The sequence below is a fragment of the Stegostoma tigrinum genome, chromosome 32 (genome assembly GCF_030684315.1).
Source record: "Stegostoma tigrinum isolate sSteTig4 chromosome 32, sSteTig4.hap1, whole genome shotgun sequence".
In the NCBI taxonomy this organism is placed as follows: Eukaryota; Metazoa; Chordata; class Chondrichthyes; order Orectolobiformes; family Stegostomatidae; genus Stegostoma; species Stegostoma tigrinum.
Genome location: NC_081385.1, coordinates 39,091,909 through 39,114,949, shown reverse-complemented (window position 1 = coordinate 39,114,949; position 23,041 = coordinate 39,091,909). Strand labels below are relative to the sequence as shown.

Here is a 23,041-nt window from a genome sequence, read left to right as displayed (position 1 = left end):
GCAGAATGCTGCTCCAACAAAGAGAAAATGTAGCCAGCTCTGATCTGTCAATAAAACACACTAAACCTACTTGATTTTCACCATACCAGAATTTTCACTCCAGAGTCTGAAGTACAGAGTCAAAAAAATTCCTGGCTCCTCAAAACTTGCTTGGGAAAAAGTGCACAGTTTTGCCTATTTTTTTCTTCAAGTCTGCTACCCCTGCAAACAGTTCAGAGTGCTGCACGTGTAGGCTAACTGAAAGGCTGACCTGAGTGCTTTGGAACTTAGTCCCATCCTGTTTTTTTTAAGTTTTACTTTAAGAACAAAAAAGGCCCTCCAGATTTTAACATGCCACACACTACTCATGCCTATGAATTTTTTCTTATTTGTTGAAACTTAACTATTCTGTGCTCTCTGGAATATTACGTTATTGCCACAAATCTCTATTGACCTATCCCTTAACCCAGCTCACTTTCAATATCTCTGCCTTTACACTCTCATAATTGCCCTTATTTAAATTCAAATTAGTTGATTTCTACCCACCCTTCTCTCCCTTGAACTATGTGCAAAATTCAATTACATTATGGTAGCTGTTACCCAGAGTGCTTTCATTATAAAGTCAATAATTAATCCCATCTCATTGGTTAAAGACATGTCTAGTATAGCCTGGTTTCTGGGTTGGTGTCATAAACACACAGGTATACAAACTGTCCTGAAAACATTCAATTAATTCCTCCTCTACTCTATTTGTGCACACCTGAATTATTTTCAGTCTGTTAGTATATTGAAACTCCTCCATGTTAATTGCTGCATCCTTTAGACAAGGTCCTATTATATCTTCCTTGATATCCTGTTCCACTAAACAGTTACTGTTAGGGAGCCTGCACCCAAATCCCACAAGTGGCCTCTTGCTTTGATCATTCCTCACGTCTATACCCTGGCTTCCTGAATTTAGGCAATTCCTCATTGTGCCTATAAATAGATTCATGCAGTGCAGAAAGGCCCCTTCAGCCTTTGAGTCTGTGCTGACATAACTACCACTATAAAAGTGTGCTAATCCCAATTTCCTGCAATTGCCCCATGTTTTTCAAATATTTTTCAAATATAATATTCAAAAACATTTTTTTGAAGCTTGTAAAGTTTCTGGCCTCCCCTACGTTCCCAGACAGTGCATGCCAGTTTTGCACCACCCACAGAGTGAAGAAGTTTTTTCCCAAAATCCCTCTGAATCTCCTGCCACTTACCCTAAAAGAATGTCCTCTCATGATTGTCTCAACCAAGGGGAGCAGCAGTTCTCTATTCACCCTGTTCAGGCCCCTCATAATCTTGTTTTCTTCAGTCTTCTCTGTTCTAAAGCAAACCATCCAAGCCTATCTAGCCTCTCCTTACAGCTCAATTTCTCCATCCCAGGCAACATCCTGGTGAACTTCCTCTGGAACCCCTCCAGTGCTACCACAAGCTTTCTATAGTGAGGTGACTAGAACTACACACAGCACTCCAGCTGCGGCCTGACCGTCACTTTGTACAACTCCAACATTACCTCCTTGCTCTTACATTCCATGCCACGACTGATGAAAGCTTGTGTCCCATATGCCGCCTTAACTATCTCATCCACATGCTCTGCTGATTTCAGTAACCTGTGAGTAATTACCCCAAGATCCCTCTGTTCCTCTAAGCTAGCCAGTCCTGCTATTCATTGAATATTCCCTCAACTTGTTTCTTCTTCCAAAGTGTATCACCTCGCACTTATCAGGAGGTAACATGATGGTTCAGTGACTAAGACTGCCTCACAGTGCCAGGGACCTGGATTCAATTCCAGCCTCGGCTGGCTGTCTGTGTGGAGTATGTTTTCCCAATGTCTGCACGGGCTTCGTCCAGATGCTCTGTTTCCTCCCACTGTCCAACGATGTGCAAATTAGTTGGATTGGCCATTATAAATTGTCCATAGTGTCCAGGGATGCGTAGCTTAAGTGGATTAGCCATGGGAAATAGAGGGTTACAAGGATAAGTTAAGGGGGTAATTCTGGGTGGGGAGCTCTGTGGACTTTTTGGGCCAAATAGCCTATTTCCACATTGTGTAGGGATTCTATAATATGATTCAATGGTCAGCGTTAAACACTGTCTGGCCAACTGACCAACCCATCTATATCTTCCTGTAACCTAAAACCATCTTCACTATTAACCACTCTACCAATCTTGATGTTGTCTGCAACTTTGCTTAACAATCCCCACCACCGCCCATTTTCATCTACATAATTTATGTATGTAACAAATAATAAGGGTCTCCGTATCGATCTTTGTGGTACACCACTAGACACCAGTCTCAGTCATTCAAACAACCTTCCACCACAGCCCTTTGTGTCCCATTTACTAAGCCAGTTTGTGATCTATCTTACCAAGATTTCCCCAGTTCAATGTGTTTTAACATTCTCAAGCAGTCTCATATGAGACATTGTTGAAAGTGTTGCTGAAATCCATATAAACTACATCAACTGAACTTCAGTGATAATGGGAACTGCAGATGCTGGAGAATCCAAGATAATAAAATGTGAGGCTGGATGAACACAGCAGGCCCAGCAGCATCTCAGGAGCACAAAAGCTGACGTTTCGGGCCTAGACCCTTCATCAGAGAGGGGGATGGGTTGAGGGTTCTGGAATAAATAGGGAGAGAGGTGGAGGCGGACTGAAGATGGAGAGAAAAGAAGATAGGTGGAGAGGACAGTATAGGTGGGGAGGTAGGGAGGGGATAGGTCAGTCCAGGGAAGACGGACAGGTCAAGGAGGTGGGATGAGGTTAGTAGGTAGGAGATGGAGGTGCGGCTTGGGGTGGGAGGAAGGGATGGGTGAGAGGAAGAACAGGTTAGGGAGGCGGAGACAGGTTGGACTGGTTTTGGGATGCAGTGGGTGGAGGGGAAGAGCTGGGCTGGTTGTGTGGTGCAGTGGGGGGAGGGGACGAACTGGGCTGGTTTTGGGATGCGGTGGGGGAAGGGGAGATTTTGAAGCTGGTGAAATCCACATTGATACCATTGGGCTGTAGGGTTCCCAAGCGGAATATGAGTTGCTGTTCCTGCAACCTTCGGGTGGCATCATTGTGGCACTGCAAGAGGCCCATGATGGACATGTCATCTAAAGAATGGGAGGGGGAGTGGAAATGGTTTGCGACTGGGAGGTGCAGTTGTTTATTGCAAACCGAGCGGAGGTGTTCTGCAAAGCGGTCCCCAAGCCTCCGCTTGGTTTCCCCATAGTAGAGGAAGCCACACCGGGTACAGTGGATGCAATATACCACATTGGCAGATGTGCAGGTGAACCTCTGCTTAATGTGGAAAGTCATCTTGGGGCCTGGGATAGGGGTGAGGGGGCAAGTGTATCATTTCCTGCGGTTGCAGGGGAAGGTGCCGGGTGTGATGGGGTTGGAGGGCAGTGTGGAGCGAACAAGGGAGTCACGGAGAGAGTGGTCTCTCCGGAAAGCAGACAGGGGTGGGGATGGAAAAATGTCTTGGGTGGTGGGGTCGGATTGTAGATGGCGGAAGTGTCGGAGGATGATGCGTTGTATCCGGAGGTTGGTGGGCTGGTGTGTGAGAACGAGGGGGATCCTCTTTGGGCGGTTGTGGCGGGGGCGGGGTGTGAGGGATGTGTTGTGGGAAATGCGGGAGACGCGGTCAAGGGCGTTCTCGACCACTGTGGGGGGAAAGTTGCGGTCCTTGAAGAAATTGGACATCTGGGATGTGCGGGAGTGGAATGCCTCATCGTGGGAGCAGATGCGGCGGAGGCGGAGGAATTGGGAATAGGAGATGGAATTTTTGCAGGAGTGTAGGTGGGAGGAGGTGTATTCTAGGTAGCTGTGGGAGTCGGTGGGCTTGAAATGGACATCAGTTACAAGCTGGTTGCCTGAGATGGAGACTGAGAGATCCAGGAAGGTGAGGGATGTGCTGGAGATGTCCAAGCTCTTCAAGGACCGCAATTTTATTATCAACTGAACTTCATTTGATCACACTTTCAAACAATTGTAACAAGTTTGTTAGACATGACCTCCCTCTGACAAAGCCATGCTGACAATCCCTAATTAATTCATGTCTTTCCAAGTGGATACTAATTCACTCCTTCAGAATTTTCTCCAACAGTTACCCTATCACTGACATGAGCCTTGCCAGTCTTATAATTTCCTGCTTTGCTTTTACCACTCCTTTTAAAAGGTGGAACCACATTAGCCATCCTCCTGGCATTTCCCCTGTGTCCAAGAGGAATTAAAAATTTGTGACAGAGCCCCTGCAATTTCCTGCCTTGTTTCCCACAGCAGCCTGTGATGCTATTCATCCGAGGCAGGGAATTTGTCTGTTCTAAGTCTCCAATGCCCACTCACTTCCTATGTCAACCTGCGTAAGTTTCTCACAGCCTCATTTCCTGAATTCCACACCTATGTTCTCCCTTTCCAGAGTGAAGACCAGAGAGAAGTATTCATTTAACACCTTTCCAATATCCTGCAGCTTCACACACGGGTTGCCTCTTCAGTCCCTGATTGCTCATGCTCTTTCCCCACTCATCCCTTTATTGTATTTATAAAATATCTTAGGATTCTCCCTGAGCCTGTTTACAAGTCCTTTTTTTTGTCATGCCCTGTTTTTGCTCTTCCAATTGCTTTCTTAATTCCTTCTTACACTTGCTCTACAGACTCAACTGAATTGCTCTCTTTGGATTTGCTAAAAACCTACACTTCCTCATCTAGTCCTAAACTGTAGTAGACATCTGAGTTCCCTGAACTTCTTGCTCCTACATTTCCCTCGACAGGGTACATATTGGTCTGTACTCTTCCCAGTTCATTTTTGAATGCCCCCTAATTGCTCTGCAGTAAACTCATCTGCAAGGAACTGTTCAGGGTCTCCTGTGGCTAGATCCTGCTTTATTTTAATGAAATTTGCCTTCCCCCAATCTAAAGCTGTCCCTTATAGGCCATCCTTTTCCTTGTCCAGAGCAAATATGAGCCATCTTGTGTTGTGGTTGCTATCACCTAAATAGTCCCACGCTGCCACATTGAACACGCCTAGCTTCTTTCTGTTGAATCAGATCCAGCACTGATTGTCTCTTATTGAGCTTTCTACATATGACTACAAAAAGGTCTTCTGGAAATACTTCAAGAAATCTGCCCTCTTTAAATTCTTAACACTATGAATAACCTAATTTGCTATTAGTAAGGAAGTAATTAACGAAGCCACTCCTCCACACTTTCCTACCTTCTTAAATTTCATACCTCGGTCCTAAATGGCCTACTCCATATCTTTAGACTGTGTACAATTACAGCAAGACATCTCTACTCAAATTATCTCACTGACAGTCAACATACCATTTACCTTTTTCACTGTCTGCTGCACACTGTATACTGACTTTCAGCAACTGGTGTAAACAGACACCAAGTTCTCATTACACCTGCCCTTTCTCAATCCATTTGATACACCACCTTCTTGTTTTTGCTAATAAAATAGATAATCTCTCATTTATACACAGTATACTTCATCTGCCATATGTTTGCCCTCTCTCTCAACTTGCCCAACTCTCACTGAGCATCAGAGATAATGGGAGCTGCAGGTGCTGGAGAATTCCAAGATAATAAAATGTGAGGCTGGATGAACACAGCAGGCCAAGCAGCATCACAGGAGCACAAAAGCTGACGTTTCGGGCCTAGACCCTTCATCGGAGAGGGAGCTGGAATAAATAGGGAAAGAGGGGGAGGCGGACCGAAGATGGAGAGTCAATGGGAGAGAGATTCCCTGAGGTTGGTCCGGAGGGAGGAGGGTAACTTCTTCAGGTTAGGCATCCCTGGAAGAGACTTCGCAGTGAGGTTAAAATAGTATCCGGACCAACCTCAGGGAATCTCTCTCCCATTGACTCTCCATCTTCGGTCCGCCTCCCCCTCTCTCCCTATTTATTCCAGCTCCCTCTCCCCATCCCCCTCTCTGATGAAGGGTCTAGGCCCGAAACGTCAGCTTTTGTGCTCCTGAGATGCTGCTTGGCCTGCTGTGTTCATCCAGCCTCACATTTTATTATCTCACTGAGCATCCTTTACATCTTCATTGCAGTTCATCCTCCTGCCCAGCTCTGTCAGCTCTACAAATTTAGGGGTATTGCATTTAGTTTTCCAGCAATATCATCAATATATATTGTGAATAGCTGGGATCCTAACACTGATCCCTGTGGTATCATACTGGTCACTGGTTGTTACTCAAAAGACAAGCAATTTATTCTTACTTGTGTTTCCTGTCTGCCAGCCAGTTCTATATCCATGCAAGCACATTACTCCCAATATATAAACATATTGAAAATCTTCTCTAACTCCAAGTAAACCATATCCAATGGTTGTTCCTCCCCCTCACCCCGCCCCGCTTTAACTCTACTAGTTACTGTCTCAAAGAAATACCAATAGATTTGTTTTTGTAAAACTATTCAGTGGTGAGTGGGGTTCCACAGGGCTCTGTCCTTGGGCCTCTACTGTTTGTAATTTTTATTAATGACTTGGACGAGGGAATTGAAGGATGGGTCAGCAAGTTTGCAGACGACACAAAGGTCGGAGGTGTCGTTGACAGTGTAGAGGGCTGTTGTAGGCTGCAGCGGGACATTGACAGGATGCAGAGATGGGCTGAGAGGTGGCAGATGGAGTTCAACCTGGATAAATGCGAGGTGATGCATTTTGGAAGGTCGAATTTGAAAGCTGAGTACAGGATTAAGGATAGGATTCTTGGCAGCGTGGAGGAACAGAGGGATCTTGGTGTGCAGATACATAGATCCCTTAAAATGGCCACCCAAGTGGACAGGGTTGTTAAGAAAGCATATGGTGTTTTGGCTTTCATTAACAGGGGCATTGAGTTTAAGAGTCGTGAGATCTTGTTGCAGCTCTATAAAACTTTGGTTAGACCGCACTTGGAATACTGCGTCCAGTTCTGGGCGCCCTATTATAGGAAAGATGTGGATGCTTTGGAGAGGGTTCAGAGGAGGTTTACCAGGATGCTGCCTGGACTGGAGGGCTTATCTTATGAAGAGAGGTTGACTGAGCTCGGTCTCTTTTCATTGGAGAAAAGGAGGAGGAGAGGGGACCTAATTGAGGTATACAAGATAATGAGAGGCATAGATAGAGTCGATAGCCAGAGATTATTTCCCAGGGCAGAAATGGCTAGCACGAGGGGTCATAGTTTTAAGCTGGTTGGTGGAAAGTATAGAGGGGATGTCAGAGGCAGGTTCTTTACGCAGAGAGTTGTGAGAGCATGGAATGCGTTGCCAGCAGCAGTTGTGGAAGCAAGGTCATTGGGGTCATTTAAGAGACTGCTGGACATGCATATGGTCACAGAAATTTGAGGGTGCATCCATGAGGATCAATGGTCGGCACAACATTGTGGGCTGAAGGGCCTGTTCTGTGCTGTACTGTTCTATGTTCTATGTTCTATGTTCTATGCCAACTCGGTCCAAACTTGTCAATATTTTTTCCAAGCTTTTAAATCTTGTATAATGGGCTGCAGCAGTTTCTGTGCAATTGATTTCAGGTTAACTGGTCGATTTTCCCTCGCCCTCTTTTTAATAAATAGTGAGGTTAGATTAGAACAGTTCCTGTGGATGAAAGGTAGTTAGAGTCTATTGCATCTTGAAAGATGATCACTAATGTATCCACTATTTCTAGGGCTACTTCCACAAATATTCTAGGATGTAGATTTTGTTTTGTTGGCCTTCAACCCCATTATGTTTCCCAATACCATTTCCCAACCAATATTGATTTCCTTCAATTCCTTTTTCTTACTAGACAACATGTTCCTCAAAATGTTTGGGATGCTATTTGTGTCCTCCTTTGTGAACACAAACCAAAATATTTAATTGTTTTGCCATTTCTTTGTTCTCCATTTTAAATTCCTTATTTCTGATTGCAAGGGACAATATATTTGTCTTCACTAATTTTTTTTCTCTTCGTACAACATAATGGCACCCATTTATAGGTACCTCTGTACATGCCCATTTAGCCTTCTCCTATTTGCTCTGGAGGTCCTCATACAGCAGTATTTGTCTGTCATCTTGTTCTTTAGTGAGCTAGTCAAGAAAATTTCTTGATTTCTTATTTCTGATGTACTAGCTAGATGACAGTCACAGCCATTCAAATGAGGTGGACACAAACTTTTGCATGTTGCCCACCATGATCTGAATGTGCATGAGCAGACCACAAAGTTTTCAGCAGTGCTTGTTTTTTAAATAAACTGTGTCTAATGACAGCAAGGCCATGATGATTTTTAAGAGAAACTAGGAAAGTTTCTTTAGCTGCAGGCACAAAACGTAAGCCCTTAAATATTGTTGGATAAGCACAATTTGAATTATAGAATCCCTACAGTGTGGAAACAAACAGGTCCTTTGGCCCAACAAGTCCACACTGACCCTCAAAGCATTCCACCCAGAAACCCCCCCCCACCATAACCCCGGAAATCTACACACCCGTGAACACTACGGGCAATTTAACACATCCGATCCACCTAGCCTGCACATCTTTGGACTGTGGGAGGAAACCAGAGCATCCAGAGGAAACCCATGCAGACATGGGGAGGATGTGTGGAGTTTGCACAGACAGTCACCCGAGGGTGGAATTGAATCCAGGTCCTTGGGGCTGTGAGGCAGCAGTGCTAACCGCTGAGCCACCCGTGTATAAATTTGCAATTTATGCACATTTGTAAGGAACTTAAAATCTAATAAGTGACAGAAGGACATTAATGATTTTTTTTTTATTTTTAACTTGGTATCAATGAGTGGATGGAAACAAATTTGTACAAATTTATCCCACAAAACTAATTTCTAAAAGACAAATAAGGGATTAAAAAAGCCTTGATTTGAATCTAATTTACTGTGTGATACTTGCCAATGCTTATGTACTCATATGCACTTGTACCTTGCAGAGTTACAGGAATCCAGTATCTTTTACAGTCAGATTAAAATGTAGTGACATATTTGCAATGTATTCTTATGGAAAATAAATGGTCAGTTGAATGTTAAATAATATTAATTTCTTGCTGTGGGAAAGCAAGTTGGAAAGATTTGAAATTCTGGTCTCCACTCTATAGAAAGGATGTTGTGAAGCTTGAAAGGGTTCAGAAAAGATTTACAAGGACGTTGCCAAGCTTGGAGAGTTTGAACTAAAGGGAGAGGCTGAATAGACTGGTGCTATTTACCCTGGAGAGTTAGAGGCTGAGGGGTGACCTGGGACAGGTTTATAAAATTACGATAGGCATGGATAGTATACATAGACAAGGACTTTTCCTGGAGTGGGGGAGTCCAAACCTAAAGTGCATAGGTTTGAGGTGAGAGGGGAAAGATGTAAAAGGGACCTAAAAGGCAACATTTTCATGCAGAGGGTGGTGCGTGGATGGAATGAGCTGCCAGAAGAAATGATGGAGGCTGGCACAATTGTAACATTTAAAAGACATCTGGATGGGCATATGAATAGGAAGGGTTGAAGAATATGGGTCAAAAGCTGACAAATTGGACTATGCCGTTTCCAGTCTGTATATCCCTCTGACTCCATAGAACTATATAAATATCTGGACAATTTTGACATATTTCTATTGAAATTAGTTTGATGAAAAAGATAATGTAGCGTAATATTTGGGTCACTTGTTATTAAAGCATGAAACATTGTAAAGAAACTGGAAAGTGGCACTTGTGGATATTTTGACTAAACATGGTACAGCCAATTTCACAAAGCTCAAATTCAAGGGTCAGAGAAAGAGATAAGACAAATTAAAACCACATTTAAAAGATACAGAGTACCTTCCAAGGCACACTTGAAAGCATTCTGGATAAATACATATCTAGGTCAAGCAATTGGAGATAAATACATTAATAATAGAGCCTAAACTCAAGTAATAAGAAAAATGAACTTGACAAAACCAGAGCAGAGAGAGGTTTACAGTCCATATCCTGGAGATGTATTTAAACAATTAACAAAGAAAATCATCTGGAAGACTTTGTGTAACACAAGTGATAGAATATACAAGAAAGAATAAACAAAGTTAATTGCTAAGTTTGTTCACAAAAAGCATGTTGTACAAACATATACCCTATACCAGTCAATGTGACATAACAATATTGCTTTTATTTTCATTGTTCAAAGATGATGATGACGTGTGTTGGAATAGGGAGTATCCTATATTGTTAAACAGAGATGTCTCTGATCAATACAGGAAAGAAAAAGAAGAAACTACCGAGCAAAAACAAATATTCAAGCAGAAGTACAGGTTAGATTGTGTAATCCAATTAAAAGTTCTTTATACAAGCACGCAGAGTATAAACAAACAAACTGAATGAACAGTTGCAAATTCAACTTAGAGAATATGACTTGGTGTTCATTACAGAAACAATGTTGTAAGATTGTCAGCAGTTGTAGTGATTCATACAGTCAGAGTCCTACAACATGGAGACAGGCCCTTCAGCCCAAACAGGTCCATGCTGACTAAAATGTCTATCCATGCTAACCCTATTTCCCTGTATTGACCCATATCCTTCTAAACCTTTCCTATCCAAGCATTCGTCCAAATGCCTCTTTAAATGTCGTTAATGTGTGTGCGGAGAGGATGGGATTGGAGTAATTAGCCAAGATGGTGGAACAAGCTTGAAACATCAGATAGCCTACTCCTGTTCCTATCTTTTGTATTCCTAAGTAATTGTACCTCTATTGCTTCTTGCAGGGAGCTGGCATGGTCAGAATTGTCTTGCTCTGTGCTGAATGCGTTCCATGATAAAATGATTCTGAAACGTTGATGTTTTTTCTTAGTGCACTTATCTGATTTGCTCTTAATTTTGCAGCTGACCAGCAATCTGTAAAGATTTAAGTTAAATTTCTTGCCTTTGCAAAGCTCAGAATCCTGTTTGTTTCTGACATTTTCTCAACTTGTCCTACTATCTCCAACAGTACCTATGTACAAATTTATTTTATACAGATAGAGTCACAGATCATACAGTATGGAAACCGACCCTTCTGTCTGTCCAGTCCATGCTGAACATAATCCTAAACTGAACTAGTCCCATCTACCTGCTCCTGGCCCACATCCCTCCTATTCATGTATCCATCCAGATGTCTTTTAAATGTTGTAATTGTGCCTGTGTCCCCACTTCCTCTGCAAGTTCATTCGAAGTGTGAACCACGCTGTATTTTTAAAAAAAGCCTCATGTCTTTTAAAAATCTCTCTCCTCTCATCTTAGTGTGCCACCTAGTGTTTAAAACTCCATCTTAAGAAAAAGACAACTACCATCAATTCTATTTGTACCTTCCTTTATTTTATAAATTGCTATCAGGTGGCATCTCAACCTCCTATGCTCCATTGGAAAATGTCTGTCTATTAAAACATATCAGTTCATATTTCTCTGCATTGAGTTTTGTCAGCCAACTGTCCACCTACTACACCCATCCAACTATGTCCTCTTCAGTAAACTGCCTTTCCTCCTCACTGTTGTACCAATGTATACAACATAGAACATAGAACAATACAGCGCAGAACAGGCCCTTTGGCCCTCTATGTTGCGCCGACCTGTGAATTAATCTAAGACCATCCCCCTACACTATCCCATCATCCATATGCTTATCCAAGGACTGATTAAATGCCCCTAATGTGGCTGAGTTAACTACATTGGCAGGCAGGGCACTCCACGCCCTTACCACTCTCTGAGTAAAAGCCCTGCCTCTGACATCCATCTTAAATCTACCCCCCCCCGCCCAATTTGCAGCTATGCTCCCTCGTACAAGCAGACATCATCATCCTAGGAAAAAGACTTTGTGTCCACCCTGTCTAATCTTCTGATCATCTTGTATGTCTCTATTAAATCCCCTGTTAACCTCCTTCTCTCCAATGAGAACAGACCCAAGTCCCTCAGCCTTTCTTCATAGGGCCTGCGGTCCAGACCAGGCAACATCCTGGTAAATCTCCTCTGCACCTTTTCCACCTTTTCCAATGCTTCCACATCCTTCCTGTAATGGGGCAACCAGAACAATACGCAATATTCCAAGTGAGGCCAAGTATCCTGATTATAGGCTGGTCCATATGTTTAGGGCAGTGCTGGAGTGGAGACTTGGGCTGAAGCTTTCTTTCTGGAATGTGTGCCATTGTTGCTCTTCTAACACCCTGGTTGAGGACAACTAGCATAGTATGAACATGTCACCGTGTCACTGAAAAAAGTGCTGTCAGAAGGTGTGTTAAATTTAACCTATCTGTTTCATGCACCATATTCTGGATGGTGAAATGCAGACAGACCAACAGTTGAAGAACAGGAGCTTGCAGAGTACACAGGGTGGGATCTTATAGAGCCCTGAGTGATGTGGGCTATGGTGAGATTTGTGGCAGAATTGGAGGAGAAGTCCACTGAAACCTATCTTAACATTTGGAGTATCTTTGCATCTAGTGAGGGGGCAAAGTGAGTTTCTTGCTGAGTGATGATGAGTTGCCAATTAAGAATGATAATAGCTTGTTACGGCCCTAATTAATACCACAACCCATATCATTAATATTCAGCTTCCTTTCTTAACAAGGGCTAAGCAATTGGGCAAAAGCTTTTTTTAAAATGGAGAAATGGCTTATTTAAATGGAGAAAAATTTCAGAAACCTGCAGAACAGAGGGATTTTGGGGTCATTCTGCATGAATCACAAAAAGCTAGCATCCACGTTCAGTGGGTAATGGTGAAATCAAATGGAATGTCAGCCTTTATTTCAAAAAGAATGGAGTTTAAGAATAGGGAGGCACAGGATTGCGGGAGAATTAGCAGTTTGGATTAGAAACTGGCTTTCTGTAAGAAGGCAACCAGTGGTGGTTGATGGAAAATATTCAGCCTGGAGTCAGGTCACTAGTGGTGTGCCTCAAGGATCTGTTTTGGGACCACTGCTGTTTGCCTGTGCCCAAGCCATTTGTAAAAATGACATAGGTGGATGGGTTAGTAAGTTTGCAGATGACACCAAAGTCAGTGGAGTGGTAGACAGTGTGGAAGAATGTTGCAGGTTGCAGGGAGACTTGGATAAACTGCAGAATTGGGCTGAAAGGTGGCAAATGGAGTTTAATACGGATAAATGTGAGGTGATTCACTTTGGGAGGAATGATAGGAAGGCTGAATGCCGGGTCAATGGAAAGATTCTTGGTAGTGTCGATGTGCAGAGGGATCTTGGTGTCCATGTACATAGATCCCTGAAAGTTGCCACCCAGGTTGATAGTGCTGTTAAGAAGGCTGACGGTGTGTTAGGTTTTATTGGTAGAGGGATTAAGTTCTGGAGCAGTGATGTCATGCCGCAACTGTACAAAATGCTAGTGCAGCCTCATTTGGAATATTGCGTGCGGTTCTGGTCGCCCCATTACAGGAAGGATGTGGAAGCATTGGAAAAGGTGCAGAGGAGATTTACCAGGATTTGCCTGGCCTGGAGCACAGGCCCTATAAAGAAAGGCTGAGGGTCTTGGGTCTATTCTCATTGGAGAGACGGAGGCTAGGAGGGGATTTAAGATAGACATACAAGATGATCAGAGAGTTAGATAGGGTGGACAGTGAGAGTCTTTTTCTGAGGATGATGACAGCAGCTTGTACGAGGGGGCGTAGCTACAAATTGAGGGGTGATAGATTTAAGACAGCTGTCAGAGGCTGGTTCTTTACTCAGAGTGGTAAGGGCGTGAAACACCCTGTCCGCCAATGTAGCTAACTCAGCCACATTAGGGGCATTTAAACAGTCCTTGGATAAGCATATGGATAATGATGGGATAGTGTAGGGGGATGGGCTTAGATTAGTTCACAGGTTGGTGCAACATCGAGGGCCGAAGGGTCTGCTCTCTGCTCTCTGCTCGAAGTTTGACCATAGCTGGAACACTATGAACAGTTTAGGGTCCCATATCTAAGGAAAGATATAATGGTTTTGGAGGCAGTCCAATGAAGGTTCATGAGACGGATACTGGACTGTCTTATGAGTAGTGGTTGAGTAGGTGAGGTCTGTATTCATTGGAACCTAGAAGAATGAGAGGCAACCTTTTTGAAACACATATCTTCAGTGAAAACTTTACACGTTAGATGCAAGGAGGTTGTGTCCAACTATAGGAGAGTGTAGGATCACAGTGCGTAATTTCAGAATTGGGGATCGCACATTTAAGACAGAGATGAGGAGGAATTTCTTCTCTGAGGAAATGAATCTGTGGAATTCATTATTGCAGAGGCCTGTTCTGGTTGGGTTGTTAAGTATATTCAAGGCCGAGTTGGATAAATTTTTAACCAGCGAGTGAATATAAAGGCTATGGGGAAAAGGCAGGAAATTTCAGTAGAGTAGATGCGAATGGCTGAAAAGCTTATTTCCGTTCCCACATCTTATCGTCTCATGGCCAACATGCCAAACAAGCTAGACACTGAATTTTTGGCGTGGAAGTCAGAGTGGGCAACTGGCAACTTAGTTCACTGTTGACTGAGAGGAACTCCTTATGGGCACCTGCCACCAATATTACAGGGAATTTTCCACAAATACCCCATATCATTGGATGTTGATGCCTGATATTCCAGCCTTTAAGAATCTTTATGACATATCACCGATCCATAGAGAATATTTTCCTGCAAGTCAATGCTGCAACTTGGGCTGGGCAGCAACTAACATTGTAATACTGCTGCAAGAAAACTGCACTAACAGATAGTACATAGAACAGTACAGCATAGTACAATCTAATCTATCTATGCCTCATCATCTTGCAAATGTCTATCAAGTCATCTCTCATCCTAGCGAGTTTTGAGAAGATTTGTAGCTCTGGATGTGAGTTTGCTCGCAGAGCTGGAAGGTTAGTTTTCAGACGTTTCGTCACCATTCTAGAAAGTGGGACATAACACCAGCGCTTTGTCGGAGGCTCGCTGATGATGTTACCTAGAATGGTGACAAAACGTCTGAAAACTAACCTTCCAGCTCAGCGAGAAAACTCGCATCCATCTCTCATCCTCCTTCACTCCAATAAAAAAAACCCTAGCTCCCTCAACCTTTCCTCATAAGACCAGCCCTCCAGTCTAGGCAACATCCTGGTAAATCTGAGAGGTTCAGGTTGATGACAGGTTTAGCTAAGGGATACCAAATGAAGCTCTTTCCATTGGCTCAGGTACAAAGACCAGGAGGCACAGAGTTACGGTTTGGGCAGTAGTGTGAGGAAGTGGTGTGGGTCTGTGGTGAGCAGGAAATATTTTAGAATGTGAGAGAATAATCTGGAGCATAATGACCATGACCAGCTGCAGAGTCAACAAATTATTTCAAAATGGATAGTGTAGGGGGAGGGGCTTAGATTAGTTCATAGGTTGGCGCATCGTCGAGGGCCGAAGGGCCTGTTCTGCGCTGTACTGTTCTATGTTCTGTGTTTAAAAAGGAAATTGATGGTGCCTTTAGGGAAATGCATATGAAACAGAAGAATGGGACTGATGAAAATGCAGTACCAACAGATAGCAGGGTTTCTATGGACAGAATGGCTTCCTTGTGCTGTAAAGACTGTCAATGAGTGACATTCCCTTGATCCCTGGGAAATTCTACCTTTTGCGATATGATGACTACCACAACCAGGACTTGCCCAATTCGCATTTAATGATTTTGTTGAGGTTTACTGGCAGAGATGTAATCAGCTCATGAACTAGACCTGTATTTTCAGGCTATTTGCTTGCTGCCTTAGTACTCACTCACTCTGAGCCTATCAGGATGTTCACAGTATTGCTGCCTCATGCATTGCCTTGCCTTTTTCAGCTTTGCCCCCTTAGCCAGAATTACCTAGCTTTTATTACTTCTGTCTTGCCTTGACATTTAGCGTAGATACAAAGCTAGGAAGTGCGTCATGGTTGTCAGCAACTCTCATGCAAGTCAAGGGACATAGCCTGTGCTCAGGGGTCACTGGCACAATAAGTTCAGGGCAGCCTCCAATATCAGATCAGGGTCTTGGACGCAGTCAGTCAGTCATTTAGGGCAGTCAGAGTCAGAAGTTTCTACTGACGAGCCAAATGTCAGGCAGTCCGCTATCAGTCTTGATATTTTCTGCCCTATTGTGCACTGCTTTCGTCCTTGAATGAATGACACCGGTATTAATGGAGATGAAAATGGGTGACGCAGCTGTTACTTTCAGTGAAGATATAGAGGTGTCCTGAGTGAGTGAGTAGGCACTGAAGTGTGCATGTAGAGTTGCTACTATTGGAGGTTGAAGGAGTAAAGAGAGCGAGTGATGGAAAATATCCCAGGTAACGGTCAGAGCAGTACAGAGTGAACCTTAATGGGAGATAGTTACAGTGGCAGAGATAGTGATTGCGATTGTGATGGAGTTGGAGTTGGAGAAGATCACTGATCATCTTCCTGTAATGCTGGACGTTTCTCCAGACCAGTGAGATGAGACTGAGCTGGGTGGCAATCTCTGTTCAGACTGACAGCGTCTGATGTCACTGACAATCCTGGATGTCCTGCCGTGCACCACCCCATCCTGAAGGAGATCTCGGTCCCTACTTGCACAACAGGCCCTCAAAATCCCCCATTTGTCACGTCCAAGTCAAATGTCAGGAACTGTGCAGGGCAGCTCCGGAATGACAGTGCTTGTCCAACTGAACATCTGGTTTTTAGAAATGGCAGTGGTACAAAAATGCTGGTCTTTCAGCAGAGCTATGAGTTTTTTGGGAATGGCATGTGGTAAGATGGGGCTAGAACTGGACATGTGGGAAGTCATATGGATGGAATAGTTAATTAATGGTATAGAGAAATAAGGCAAGAAGACTTGCTTGGCCTCACAGAGATAAAGCTTTAAAAAAAGTGTAATGCAGCTTACGCTTAACCAAAATAATACAAAGCTTAACACTTACTCTTTGACAAGAAGATCTGGTACAGCTTGTCCATGATGGAGCTCTTCATAATCTCTGTGATGAACATGTCTTGTTCTGCAAGCTGTTCCACTGTGAACTTCTCTGCGATGCCAGTCATTCGGTTGTAGTTGTTTAAGAGTGCGATGAACTTAGCAAATGTTGGCCTTGAGAACAGAACCTCTTCATTCACATAAGCAAAAAGCCTAAATGTGAAGTTAGGAATTGGGGTTTGTGAGAATTTGCTGTGTGTTGTGTTAGACTTTTTTTCCTGTTTTAGGATGCTTGGTTTTGTAGCAGTAACTCCATCTTGCTTGCACTTTGCTGATCATAGAGTCCTTATAATATGCTGGATGTCATTTAGGGTGACATGGTGGCTCAGTTAGCACTGCTGCCTCACAGCACCTAGGACCCAGGTTCAATTCATCTTTACTTTCCCTCTCATATTGTATTTTAAGTGTGTCATGCCCATTAAAGGCATGTCATATTTAAAACTTTGAAAATAATTCACAATGTCTAAAGCTTGTGTATCCCAGGCTGTTAACAGAAAAAAAACACAAAATAGCATATGCACTGGAAATCATTTTCCAATTAACACTCTATTATAGGCGAGGTCTCAGAATTTAGAAGATTGTGAGGGCTCTACCATTATTTGAAAAGGTTCCGAGGGATAGGCAAAATAGTAATGGGCCATTTAGCCTGACTTGGTAGTGGGCAAATTTTTAGAATCAATTGAGAGACAGGATAAACTGTCAGTTTGGAAAAAAAAGCATGGATGGCACGGTGGCTCAGTGGTTAGGAGAGCATCAGGGACCCAGGCTTAATTCACCCTTGGGTGAATGTCTGTGCACAGTTTGCATATTCTCCCTGTGTCTGCGTGTGTTTGCTCCAGTTTCCTCCCACGGTACAAAGATGCCGAGGTTAGGTTGATTGCTCATGCTAGATTGTGCAGGCTAGCTAGATTGTGCAGGCTAGCTGGATTAGCCACGGAAAATGCAGGGATAGGACAGGGGGTTGGGTCTGGTTGGGATGCTGTTCAGAGGGTTGGTGTGGAGTTTTTGGGCTGGGTGGCCTGCTTCCAGTCTGTGGGGATTCTATGATAAGCAGTTGCATGGTTTTGCTTAGGAATGATTAAGTCTTATTTGAATTTTTTGAGGAATTCACAACAAAGGTTAATGTGGGTAAGTGTAGTTGATTTTCACTAAATTGATTTTTAGTAAACGCATTTGAAGAAGGATCCACACAGCAGACTGGTCAGAAAATATAAATCTCCCGTTTTTTATCTCAAGAGGGTTGGAATATAAAAGCAGTGATGTGCTTCTGAGGCTTTATAAAGCTCTAGTTAGGCCCCATTTAGAATACTGTGTCCGGTTTTGGGCCCCACACCTCAGGAAGGGCATATTAGCCCTGGAGCGTGTCCAGCGGAGATTCACACGGATGATCCCTGGAATGGTAGGTTTAACATATGATGAACAGCTCAGGATCCTGGGATTGTGCTTATTAGAGTTTAGAAGACTGAGGGGAGATCTAATAGAAACTTACAAGATAATGTATGGTTTAGAAGGGGTGGACGCTAGGAAGTTGTTTCCATTAGGCAGGGAGACTAGGACCCGTGGGGACAGCCTTAAAATTAGAGGGGGTAAATTTAAAACTGAGATGAGACGACATTCCTTTAGCCAGAGAGTGGTGGGCTTGTGGAGTTCATTGCCACGGAGTGCAGTGGAGGCCGGGATGTTGGATGCCTTCAAGGCAGAGATCGACAAATTCTTGATCTCAGAAAGAATCAAGGGCTACGGGGAGAGGGAAGTGGAGTTGAAATGCCCATCAGCCATGATTTAAATAGCAGAGTGGACTTAATGGGCCGAATGGTCTTTCTTCCACTCGTATGGCTTTTATGGTCTTAGCAGCTAACTCATGACATTCCTTCTAAGTTGGCTCAGTGGCAGGAAACAATAGGCTAGATGTTTTTGACAATGGGAAGTGGATTCCAAGGTTGTTCAACAGGACTTAGTGTCGGGTCCCTTGCTCCTTTGTTGTACATATTGATGGCTTAGGCTTAAACAGTGAGGTGATGGCCCACTGGTATTATCGTTGGACTGTTAGTGCAGCGACCCGGATAACATTTCTGGGGGCCCAGGTTTGAATACTGCCATGGCAGATGGTGGAATTTGAATTCAATGAATACCTCGAATTATGAATCTAATGATGACTGTGAGTCCATTATTGATTGTTGGAAAAACCCATCTGGCTCACTAATGTCCTTTATGGAAGAAAACTGCCATCCTTACTTGGTCTGGCCTACATGTGACTCCAGACCCACATCAATGTGGTTGACTATTAACTGCCCTCCAGCCAGTTAGGGGTGGGCGATAAATGCTGGCCTATCAAACACGGCCTTCATCCTGTGAATGCTAGAACGGTATTTTTTAATAATTCAGAGGTTGATGGTGTCATTAGCTATGCCAGCATTTATCGTTCATCCCTAATTGCCAAGAGGGCAGCTAATAGCCAACTATACTGCTGAGGGTCTAGAGTCAAATGTAGGCCATTCAGCCCATCAAGTCCGCACTGCCCTTCTGAGGAGCATCCCACCCAGACTCAACCTCTTACGCTATCTCTAGAACCCTGTATTTCCCATGTTTGATCCCCTTAAATTACAAGATATGAGGGAAAAACAATGTTGTCCAAAGGAAATCGGGTATCTGGAATTTGCTGTCCAATTTGGTAGTGGAGGCAAAAATCCTCCATGCTTTTAAAAGGAAATTAACTCTATACATGTATGGCTATGGACTGGGTCTGGAATGTAGGATGAAAAACAAGGGCCCAATTTCATTTTTCTCCTCTTCTGGCTGGTACAAACATGAGCAGAATTGCCTCTCTCTGTGTCATAACTCTTCTCTGGTTCTATCCCAGGGACTTGAAAAATATGGCTGCAGCAACAGTGGATGCAATGGTTTGAAAATTCCTTTGATTCTAAATGATTCCAGCAAATTGGGAGATAACAAATCTAACATCTTTATGCAAGAAAGAAAGGAGACAGAAAGCTGGAAACTGTAGCCCAATTAGTTTAATATCTATCACGAGGAAATTACTAGAATCCACTATTAAAAAAGTTTTAGCAAGTTCCTTAGGAAATCCTCAAGTGATCAGTTAAAATGGTTTTGTCAAAAGGAAATTGTATTTTACGAAGTTATTAAGAGTATTTTTAAAAGAAGGTAACAAGTAAGCTTAACATGCTTCAATTTCCAAGAAGTATTTGATTCAATGTAGAAGATGCATTGATGATACTTGTGGTGCTAGAATAATATATTAATATGGTTAGAAGATTGGTTAACTAACTGAAAGCATAGAACAATAATAAATGGGTATTTCTTGGTATTTCTAAGATGTAACTAGTGGAGTGCCAGAGAGATCAGTGCTGGGTCATCAACTATTTACAATCTACATTTATGACTTGGATGCACAGTAGCTAAGTTTGCTGATGACACCAATATAGGTAGAAAAGCAAGTTCTTTAAGAGTTACGTCCACACGAGATGGAGGATCAACAAAAAGATGAAACAATCTTATTGAAATATACACATTTCTTACTGAATTTGACAAGGTAGATGTGGAAAGGTTCTTTTCATCTTGTGACAGTCTATAACGTGAAGGCATAATTTCAGAATAATGATGGTTGCACACTTAAAGACATGAGGAACTTATTATCTCAGAGGGCAATGAATCTGTGGATTTCTTTACTTTAGAGAGCTAATGGGGCTGGGTGATTAAGCATAAGGCTGAGAGAGGCAGAATTTTAATCACTAAAGTAATCAAGAGTTATGGGGGTTAAAAAAAGGCAGGGAAGTGGAGTAGAGGATTATCAGATCAGTTGTGATCTCATTGAATGATGGAATAGACTTGATGGGCTAAATGGCCTACTTTTTCTCTGCCATCTTAAGGTCTTATGCAAGTAGGTTAGGAGAGTGGATAAAACATTTGGCAGATGTAAGGATGAGGTGTTGTGTCCACTTTGGCAAGAAGGACAGAAAAGCAGAGAGGTCTCATAACTCTGAGGGGATTCGGGTGCCTTGGTACATGAATCACAAGACCGGCTAGTGTATGTAATGTGTAGGTGAGAAAGATGTTAGGAAGGACATTAGGAAGGCAAATAGAATGCTATCATTTATTGTAAGGGAATGGAATATAAAAGTCAGGAAGATTTACTGCAAATGCAATGGAACTTGGTGAGATAACATCTGGAATAGTGTATAGGTTTGGTCTCCTTCTTTGAAATATTATTTCCTAAGAAGCAGTTTTAAGAAGGTTCACTCAATTCATTTCTGGGTTGAAGGGCTTATTTTAAGAAAGGTCAGACACAATGGGAATACACCAACTGCGGTTCAGAAGAATGTGTCTTTTTGATTGAATAAAAGATATTGGGGGGGACTTAACAACATCAATATGGAGAGGATGTTTCACCTCATTGGAGACAAATAGAAAGGGGAGCAGAAAGCTGCACAGGTTTGGATTGTTAACCGAACCACACGCAAACTGATATAAGGAGATCAGAGAGATGCGTAGTCAGATAAGGGTTTGATTCATGGGGCACTGGCATTGACTAAAGAGTGAAAATCGATTATCATCAACATCAAAGAAACTCCTACCCTGGTAATACTTTCTTTCAATCTCTTTGGTCAGGCAGAAGATACAGAAACTTGAACACCTGCACCAACAGGTTTAAGAACAACTTCTTCCCTGCTGTTATTAGACTGCTGAATGGACGTCTCTAATTTCAAATCTAATGTTGATCTTGCTTTGTGCACCTCCTGTGCAGCTGTAACCTTGTATGCCTCACTCTGTCTAAGCAACCTATGATCTGTATATCCTAACATTTTATGCCTGTACTGCTCACAAAACTAAATTTTTCACTGCATTAGCTACATGTGACGACAATAAATAAATCATACAGCGAGGGATCGGCTGGGAGAGACCTCAACTAAATTGGGCAAGAATCAATGTCCTGGTGCTGAATGTAAATGAAGTTGTAAATAGGCGTTTTAAACAAAGAATGGAAGGTCATGGTTAAATTAGGGAAATTTTATATATCTGAAAAGAAAAATTCAGGACACGGAACAGTGTAGTAAGTTGAGTGAAGATGAAGGCGTAACAGGAAGATAGAGAAAGCTGACACTAATAATGCATCAGAAAATAAATATGTATTAATTAAAAATTGAAATTAAAACTGCTTTATCTGAAAATATGAAGCACTTGTTCCAAGCTAAGCCCTGGACAAGTGCCATACTGGACTGAAAGTATTTCTCCCTCCACAGATGCAGCCAGATCTAGTACTTTGTTTCTATGCCAGATTTCCTGCATCTGCAGGTTTTTGCTTTTGAATATTCCACAGAATGCACTCAAACTTCACTTCAATATATACTTCACTGGTTAAGGTTCTTGCGAAGATTAGTAGCTTGAGTTGTGGATGAGGTCGTTGACTCGCTCGATGAGCTGGCTGGTTCTACCTTAAACTTTTCATCATCATGCTAGGTAACATCAGTATGGCGTCCGATGAAGTGGTGTTGTCCTACTCTGCATAGTGTTTAAATATGATCTGCTGAGGTTTTTGTGTCATTTCGATATTTTTTTGCAAGAGTTTGTATGTGGAGTCTAATTCCACACATTTATTGATTACATTATGGGTGGAGAACCAGATATCTAGGAATTCCAGTGCATATCTATGGTTGACTTCAGCTAGGATAGTCACATTGTCCCATTTAAATTGATGGCTTTCGTTGTCCGAGTGTACAGAAATGAGGGAAAGTTCATTGTTTTGTTGCTACCTGGCACTTTTGTATCCTGATGGCTAGATTCCTTCCTGTGTGGCCAATGTAATGTTTTTAGTAGTACGTGCACAATATTTTGTACACTACGTTGGTCCTGCATATCATGGGGTCTTTGGTGCTTGTAAGTGTCTACATGCTTTAGTCTCTTCAGTGTTTCAGTGATCCTATTTCCTAGTTGCGATGTTGGGTCTATCTCCACCTGTTGGTCAGTGTCTATATCTGCAAGCAGTGCCTCTGCTTTTCCGATGTAGTCCGGTTTGTTCCTAATGACAGTCATGCATCTGCTGGTAGGCTTATGATGTTCCTGTCTTTCTTGAGCCCTTCAAGTGCTTTTCTCTGATGCATTTAGGGTTTTCCAATCATTCCCCTGGCTCAATGCAGGGATTACAGTCTGGATGGCCTGTTGAGCTT

At 42.7% G+C, this 23,041-nt stretch overlaps 2 protein-coding genes across 3 annotated transcripts in view; one reads left to right on the top strand and one right to left on the bottom strand.

The window, feature by feature from the left end:
• tespa1 (thymocyte expressed, positive selection associated 1) overlaps positions 1–23,041 on the top strand; it is a 197,482-nt gene that overhangs the window by 34,491 nt on the left and 139,950 nt on the right. The gene's annotated exons all lie outside the window — the stretch shown is intronic.
• Positions 1–23,041, bottom strand: part of endou (endonuclease, polyU-specific) — an 87,113-nt gene that overhangs the window by 19,759 nt on the left and 44,313 nt on the right. The window contains exon 4 of the mRNA XM_059638926.1: positions 16,810–17,012. Within this exon, the coding sequence (XP_059494909.1) occupies positions 16,810–17,012 (203 nt within the window). The remainder of the gene's footprint in view (positions 1–16,809; positions 17,013–23,041) is intronic.